Below are 8787 nucleotides of genomic sequence, written 5' to 3' on the forward strand. Positions count from 1 at the left end.
TCTACTCGGCAAAATGACAGAGGCCGTGTGTTTCCTCGCCCCATAAAATACATGGGGTGGCCACATGATGGCGGCACTTCTTCATTACAAGACAGGGGTCGCAAGACACCCAATATCATTACCCTACATTAATATGCATACATGACATAGTAATAGCCTATTCTTTAAATTTGTAGGCTATTGGACAAACCTAGAATTTGGCTGTTAACATGTTTAAACCTTTTATTGGTGGTGCTATTGGGGTAGCCTAACTGCAAGTTGACAGGTCTCCACGTGAACTCTTGCAGCTCAACCTGATGTCTCCCAGGGTTGCATAAAAGAGTTAACGAGATGGATTAGGAATGTGAAACCTCCGTTTTGATTGGTCGGTGTAGACGGTAGCCTTGCACGCCGGTTTGTACAGTGCTACACCTGTGCTGGGCGGGGACCGTTCACAGGTAGACCTCTTCGTGTTGGAAAGAGTGCACTCACTGCACATCGTGGGGAGTGGGACACACGGATGCCGTTCTTCTGTTAGCATGTTTATAAAGTATGGGCCATGGGATTTGCGATAACATGAATGCCGCTGCCCTTCTGCAGGTAAGACACTCGATACTCACACACCTGTGCTGTTGAACGGATCAGTTACCGGAATGTCTGTCTTTAATTTACGCATGTGCATTCACGTGGTCATAACGCAGTACTAACATGTTAACAGAGACAGCATGTCAAACAATAGTCTTTTAATCATCAAAGCCCTTTCTGATATACTTCATGATTTATTTACAAGGATTTTATATTCACTGTTAAACATTGAACTTGAAGTTGACTATGAACTTGTGATCACTGCTGTGGGGTATTCCCTTTGGTGTAGAGACACAGAAGAAGAGGTGAACTTGATTAAATAATGCAGTCTTTTACTTTTATTCTCAATGTAAAGCAAGACCATATTGCATTGCCTTTGAAGCTGTTTTCCCTTTTGTTCCACCAGTTAACCCAGACAGGTAAAAGGTTGAGCTCGCCTGTCTGAATCCCTAACCACCCAGCCAGGTGTACTCACCTGTGTAAAAACTCATGTGTCTCTCTTCACTAATCAGGTGTGCCAATAGGTTGAATGGAGCCGACGTCACGCAAAGCAAACTACCCATTTTTCCTCACTGTTTGCTTTTCTCCTTGCCTTTTCAGAAAGTGCTTTTTGTGATCATTTTAAAGCAGACGATGTGCAAAACACTCACTCTCCGCCTACCAGAGGAGCAGCCGGAAGGCGTCTATGTCGGCACCCTGGGCAGGGATTACCTACCCCCATACTCCCTTCTCGATACGGGCTATCTCAGCCTACATGAAAGCACCGGTGACCTGTACACCACACAGCAGATCATAGATAGAGAGGACGCGTGCCCCCATCCACAAGACAGTGACTGCACTATCACTGTGTATGCGGTTGTTGGCCCTCAACACGCCACAGAAGTGGTGGAGATCGTGCTGATTGTGGAGGACGTGAACGATAAAGCACCCACCTTTCATGAGGGTGTCATAGACCTGAGTGTGGCGGAGGACGTACAAGTAGGAACACGCTTTGTCTTGGACGGTGAGGCTCACGATGCGGACTCTGGCGTCAACGGGGAGATCAGCTACTATTTACAGGGCGATGGTGAGTTTTTTAGTTTAACACAGGACGGGCCCTCTATTGTGCTGGTTCTGGCAAAGCAACTGGACCGTGAAACCCAGGCCCGCCACCAGATGACCCTCATCGCTGAGGACCACGGCTCAAAACCCCTCTCAGGTACCGCCACTCTCGTGGTCACCGTGACCGACGTCAATGACAACTGCCCGGTGTTCGATCTGGACAGCCCCCGCTCGGCCACCATTCATGGAAACGCATCCAAGGGCACCTGGGTGACTCAGGTAAGAGGAGGGGTGGGATACGCCGCACGATACACATGGCACGATATAATACTATTGCGATGTATTATATAATTGTGATACGCATCACGATACACATACCACGATACAATACTATCACGATGTATTGCGATACATGTGTCATTGCGATGTGTGGCAAAATTCAACATACTTCAGTTGGCAAAATGTCAGTGGTGCCAGTGGTGGAACATTTGCACACAGGGCCCCAGCGCTAAACACTGAAAGGGCCTCCCATAGGTTACTATAGGGCGCCCACTATCAATACTAGAGGGCCCTGCTCGCCCCCTGTATTGCTCTGCGGATGCTTGTGAACCATTCAATGTTTTGACTTAACTTTATCTTCTTTAAAATCATTTGGTGTCACAAATCTACATACAGTAGTATATTGTGAAAAGTGGCATCGCTATATAATTGTCATGACATTGTTTTTTTGTGTGCACATCCCTCTAGGTGAGAGCCACTGACAGGGACGAGGCCCACAACGGGGCTGTGGCCTACACGTTCAGCAGGAAGAACTCCGATAAGGCGCTGGCCCTCTTCCACCTGGACCGCCACAGCGGACTGGTCACCTTAGCTGCCGATGTGGCGGCAGCCACCGGCACCAGCGACGGTGACAGCGGCTACGCCGCCGCGGAGGACTTTGTGCTCAAAGTGCTGGCCAGCAGCCCCCTCTGCTCCCCCGCCGTCTCTGAGGTAACCGTATCCGTGCGGCCGGTGACAAGGCCCGAGCCGGCCATCAAGATCAGGTTCATAGCCGAGCATGAAAACCAAACCATACTGTTACAGGAGAACGCGCAGCCCGCGGCTCTGGCCCTTGTCGAGCTGCTGCTGCACGACGATGCCCTCGGTGACAGCCCGAACAGTGACAGCAGCAGTAGCAGCAGCAGCAGCAACAGGAGCAGTACACTCACCCTTTCCATAGAAGGGGATGACGTGCCATTCACCCTGAAAGCGCAGACCAAAAACGGCAACTATCTCCTTTCATCATCAAAGCCGCTGGATTTTGAGACATGCTCCGAATACCACATTGCTATTGTGGTGATAAACGCCCGGGGCGAGCGGCTGCAAAACAGGAAAGTGATCAAAGTGCTGCTGCTGGACGTGAATGATAACGCCCCCCAGTTCGAGCAGACTCACTATCAGGTGGACGTGATGGAGAACAACGACCCAGGTGCGAACATCATCCGTGTCAAGGCCACCGACCCAGACAGCCGGCGCAACGGTAAGGTGTCTTATAGGCTGGGCAAGAACACCTACCCGATGTTCCGCGTCGACCCGGCGACCGGTTGGCTGTCCGTGACGGTCTCCCTGGACCGGGAGCGTCAGGAGTTCTACACCGTCAGGGTGCTGGCCCGAGATGGCGCCGACCCGCCCCTGGAGAGCTCGGTGGCCGTCTCCATCCACGTGCTGGACGAGAACGACAACGTGCCGGCCTTCCTCACGCCACACTTCATCTTCTTCGTGTCGGAGAGCACCCCGCGCCTGGCCGCCGTGGGCAAGATCGGGGTGACCGACACGGACCGGGGCGACAACGGGCACGTAGAGGTGCGCGTGGTCAACGGCACAGGGCCGTTCGTCATGGACAGCGCCAAGGGCACGCTGCGCTGCACAGAGGAGCTGGACCGCGAGCAGCGGGACCGCTACGACCTCCTACTGTTGGCGCTGGACGCGGGACGGCCGCCGCTGTCGTCCACCGCCAGGGTGACCATCTACGTGGAGGACGTGAACGACAACCAGCCCCAGGTGATCCTAGGGGTGGGCGATATGACGATATAAATCGCGAATCGTGCTATGAAGTACAAGATCGTCTCGAATCTGCATAAGTGAAGAAATCGTATAGATCGTCTTGCAGTGAGGATGTTAACAATCAGTATCAAAGTGATGTTTACTTACTTGTGTTGTTGTTTTCACTTTTATTCTTTACATTATTGTATTCTGAGAGTGTCATCAGTGTGTTAACATTTTATTAACTGCGCAAATTACAAATTGCAAGCATATCAAAATTGATTTTTATTATTTTTACTTTTTGGATGGAAGATTGTGATAAAAAAAATCATGTTAAAAAATCGTGATATTGATGAGTGGAGGTGCAAAACGCACACCAGAAACAGAGGTGCTGGCAACCAGAAAATACAATTGCAGGAGGAGAGAAGTGCCGCACACTCTCAAGTTAAATGAACAGTTTTTAATGCGACAACGTTTCGACCTGTCGGCCCTCCTCAGGTCACGTGGCACTTCTCACCTCCTGCAAAAAATCGTGATATCACATGTTTGCCATATTGCCCACCCCAGGTGATCCTGCCCAGCAGCAACCTCACCTGCCTGACGGTGCCACCCTCCACGCCGGCCGGCGCCATGGTGACGCGCATCTTCGCCGTGGACCTGGACTCGGGCAGCAACTCCGACATCACCTACCACCTTGTGGGCAGCGAGCCCGCGTACGCTAACGCTGACGGCGTCCACGGGTGCCCGTTCCGCATCGACACGCGCTCGGGCAACGTCTCGCTAGCTCAGCGGCTGGCGGGCCAGGACCACGGCATGCACCACCTGTTCATCGTGGTGAGCGACGGGGGCAAGCCGGCGCCCCTGCAGACCACCGTGTGGGTCAACCTGCTGGTCAACGAGACGTCTGCGCAGTGCCACCTCAGCAGTGTGCCCAAGAGCCTGCCCAGCAGGCTACCCAGGCCCACGGTGCCAAATCAGTGCCAGGGGGGCAGTGCCAGCGAGCAGCTCGGGGGGCAGAACCCCCACGTCATACTACTCATCGGCCTAGGCATGGTGGCCGTGTCACTGTGTCTGCTGTCCATCGCTGTGGGGCTTTTTGTGAAGCAGAGAAACATGAGGCATCATCATCATCACTCACTCTCACACTCACAGGCCCGGGAAATAATTCCTCTGGGGGACAGCAGGGACTGCTCTGAACAGTGGGAGAAGGAGTCGGCCTGAGTCATGTGGGTGTACATTACCCTTGTGTGAAGGCACCGCCTGACAGAGAACTCTTTTTTTATTATTCTTTGCAGTCCGTGTTAAAAGTATTACTATTTTTTATATTTTTACTGTATACTGAAATATGTACATAGAAGAACAGGAAAGGGCAAACAAACAAAAGGAAAGATAAGTTAGTCTTTTATCACCCATTTCATCATCTTCTTAGGAACCGATAATTCCTCAACACTAAAATTACTCATACTTACAGAAGAAACACGCTGCTGTAAATCTCAACATTCCATCTCTTTTTGGATTCCTATCAGCAGGGTACAAACTCTCCACCACTTTGAAGTTTAAGGTGACAGAAGCAGCAGCCAGTTAAGATGCTTACAGCAAACAAGTTCTTCCACATTTTACAGAATCCTGATTACTAAGGTGGTACTGCTTATCGTGAGAAGTACAAAGGGAAGTCCAAAGGCGTACAGCACTTGCCAATGCGAACAATTCACTCTTGATTATATGTGTGTAAATAACTGGTTTATATTCATCATGTTTAAATCACTTTCTTCAGAGTTTCAATCAATTAAAGGACATGGATCCACATGCAATTGTAATACAGTGTATTGTGCAAGCCTGAAATCACATGCTGCTTTTGTAGCCTAAAGACTCCCTAAGGCTTGTTTACCTTTTGCGTATGCAAAATTGATTTTCTATCTTTTATGTTGTCACTTTTAAATTGCTGATGCATCTAATTGCTATTTTTTTCAAAAACAGCATTGGAACATTTTCATTAATCTTTATTAGTTACATTTGGTTGGCGGATCTGATTTGTTTCGCTGAAACCATGCTCCATGGAAAGGTAACGACTGCATGCCAGAGCATACTGATTGGACAAGGGTCTTTTTTTCAACAGTGGTTCTCAACCTTTTTTTGAACAAATACCCTCTCGACCTCATCATAAGCCTGCCAACGTCCCCTTGACCTCCTCATAAGCCTGCCAACGCCCCCTTGACCTCATCATAGACCTGCCAGCACCCCTTTCTCCCTTAGTGTTAAAAAATAAAATAGACTAACACTCTCCATTTACCACTGAGCACCCGCCTCTCAGCTGTCTCCATCTCAATGCCCCCCAAGGGCTCTCTAATGCTTTAGAGCCCTCGTTGAGAAACACTATTTTAAAAGGAATGAGGAATTGCAATTTTTCCTGCTACATATGCGTGAGTACCCTGGCAAAAAAGGTGGAGAGTTTCGACGGATAATGGTCAAGTGTAATTCCCTCTATTAGGCAAGTGGAGCTGCTGAATAAGGTAATCCGCTTGCTTAGGGGTCTCTCGTATTTCTCCGCCATAATTGATGGGGAGTCTCAGGCAGAGAAGCCAACAGGTTGACCAACAGGTCCGTTGTCCCAGGCCCAGGGAGAGAGGGGGGCCCAGAATTGGATCCTCATGATGTATTAATATAGGGTTGGGTTGGGGTGCTTTCAGAGGACTTTTGTCGTGGGTCCGGTCAAACCCGTCAGCGGCCATGGTCTCAGGTATTAGTGAACACAAAGCGGTTTAACGTTTCCCTTCAGGGGAGGCGATGAAAGTCTCCCAGGGCCCTGCGTTTTGGAGACGGGCCAGAGGAGAGGTGGGGGTTTATACACTATGCATTGCAGACGGCCGCCCTGTCTGGATGAGTCAGACTGCGTGCAGACTGTCACACACAGGGCCGCTGACAGTTTTGATACGGGCCCGGGACAAAATCATCTGATGCTGATCACTCAATGCATGGGGCAGCCGTGGCATAGTGGTTAGAGAGATGGTCTTTCAATCTCTGGGTTGCCGGTTCAAAACCCCCTGACCTCTCCCTACATATCCATCCATGGCTGAAGTGCCCTTGAGCAAGGCACCTAACCCCACATTGCTCCAGGGACTGTAACCAATACCCTGAATAAAATGAAAGTGTCAGCTAAGTGCAATGTAATGCATACAATGTAATGGGGACCCAATTCTCCTGTCCTGACCCCCCCTGGGCCCAGGACAAAAGACCCGTTTGTCCCCCCCCCCCAGTCAGATTCCCTGGGGGTTTATACACTATGCGTTGCAGACAGCCTGGCCCAGGCGAGTCAAACAGACTGGAGGAGAGACACTCACACTCCATCTCACTCCGAGTCAACAAGGTGACATGGTGTTATGTGATAGTAGCACCGTCTGTCGCCCCACCACCACTGCCAACACAGATCACTCACACTGCCGTCGTGTTGTGTGGTAAATATTTTGTCTGGCGGTGTGTTTCAAGTTAGCGATATGGAGGAGGTTATATAGAATATAACATGTTTCATCTGATGTGACATCATCCAGGTGTCTGACCTATTTTCATATGGCCTCTGCAATACAGATTAAGTTGTGAATTTCGGAGACAATCTTTTTATGATAATTAACTTGTGCCCTGTATAATCCTCGCACTAATGAAACGCCCTTTCACACAAGCATCAAAGCATTGCACTACTTAATAGTTTGATAGGGATTTTATTACTGTTGTAAAAGTTAAAACAGTTATTCTAAAACCACTTTTATATGTGTTTTTATTAATATAGGTTTAGTGAACCATCTTCATGTAGCCTAATTAATGTAAATGCATACTGTAGCTTACACAAAATGTCAGTGGGTGAAACCTCAATGTGATGAAAAACACATGTGAAAAAAATTCACTTTAAACATTTAGTATCAGTAAAATATGATTAACCTTGGAGATCTTCTCAGACCAACAAACATTCACTACCACAAACATTGTGTGTAGTATTAATTATTAATCATAAATACCAGGCTACTGCACATTGGACTTACTGCATCAACAGATAAGTGGTGACTACAACAAAGCGTTTTTAAAAGGAAACATTAGGGTTGTTTTATGGCATGTTGTGATTGCTAACCACAAGATTAGCGTGTGTAAAACTGACATAGCGTGATAAGAATGATTGATGAAATGAAGTTGTAATCTCACAGCAGTCACATCCGAAGTGATAGGCCCATTCTACGCTTTGTGGCAATGTGAGTGCGTGAGCAGAGAAGGTCTCAACAGGTAGGAACCTGCCGCAAATTAGTTCTACCTGCTGCCCTGAAGGAAGTTCTGGGGTTCACTGATGTGAACATGTTTGCTAAGCAATCATCAGTAGGCCTACAGAAACTTCCAAGAGGGGTCACGGTAGAAGAAAAAAGGAAAAGAAAAAATGTTGATTAAAGCATTTCTTTGGCTTAATATTAGACATTTGATCTAAAATATGAACAATTTTGGTGCCCTCTGTTTTTCAGATCAAGTCAGTAAATATGATCATAGACAGTTACTGCAGAACCATATGAGTGAACACATCACTTTGCATCCACAATTTTCAGCGTGAAGAACACTGCCATCTGGTGTGCCTTTTTGTAAGTGCACAGTGGCTGCACTGGTGCTGTGTTCAGGTGACACAGGGGCCTTCAGAAAAAAAAATGTTGGCTTATCTAGGTGTCATCTACAGATGGATATGGTCAACCAGCTGGAGTTACAACCATATATGCATAGCTGCAATTGAATGTTTCTCAGTGTGTCTCATGGTGCCTTCACGATCTCGGGACCTCTCGAGACAGCTGACAACACTGCTCATGTGACAACCAAGTTCTGTACTTTTGCGCATGAACGCCACTGATCCCGGAACAATCGGAATGCATGTTTTGTTTTGGTTCTCTTTTCTTTTTTTTCACCTCCACTTGAGCCTCCACACCCACGACATATCATTTTAGCTGAAGTAAGCTAAATTAAACAGTCAGAGACCAGCATTGCTGTCATATGTGCATCTGCAATTGAATGACATCAACTGGTGTTGTTGATAGTGATTACAAGACGATAATTTAGCATTTATGATACTGTTTACATGTCAGTTGCATGCATGGGTGCCATGTTGATGATGCATGTGTCGTCACACAAAACATAAGCTCA

General features: G+C 48.1%; 1 protein-coding gene across 1 annotated transcript; it reads left to right on the forward strand.

The window, feature by feature from the left end:
• Positions 1 to 449: 449 nt before the first annotated feature.
• Positions 450 to 4919, forward strand: pcdh20 (protocadherin 20). Its single transcript, XM_063189531.1, has 4 exons — positions 450 to 579; positions 1165 to 1884; positions 2353 to 3645; positions 4195 to 4919. Exons 1-4 carry the CDS (start codon positions 532 to 534, stop codon positions 4846 to 4848), a joined length of 2715 nt encoding a protein of 904 aa, XP_063045601.1. The 5' UTR covers positions 450 to 531; the 3' UTR covers positions 4849 to 4919.
• Positions 4920 to 8787: the final 3868 nt, after the last annotated feature.

The sequence above is a fragment of the Engraulis encrasicolus genome, chromosome 23, assembly GCF_034702125.1.
Source record: "Engraulis encrasicolus isolate BLACKSEA-1 chromosome 23, IST_EnEncr_1.0, whole genome shotgun sequence".
Classification (NCBI taxonomy): domain Eukaryota; kingdom Metazoa; phylum Chordata; class Actinopteri; order Clupeiformes; family Engraulidae; genus Engraulis; species Engraulis encrasicolus.

Coding starts and splice junctions, on each gene's coding strand:
- pcdh20 (XM_063189531.1), top strand. CDS start 532: ATGGGCCATGGGATTTGCGATAACATGAATGCCGCTGCCCTTCTGCAG. Junction 1,885..2,352: donor AGGGCACCTGGGTGACTCAG/GTAAGAGGAGGG, acceptor ACATCCCTCTAG/GTGAGAGCCACTGACAGGGA. Junction 3,646..4,194: donor TGAACGACAACCAGCCCCAG/GTGATCCTAGGG, acceptor TGCCCACCCCAG/GTGATCCTGCCCAGCAGCAA.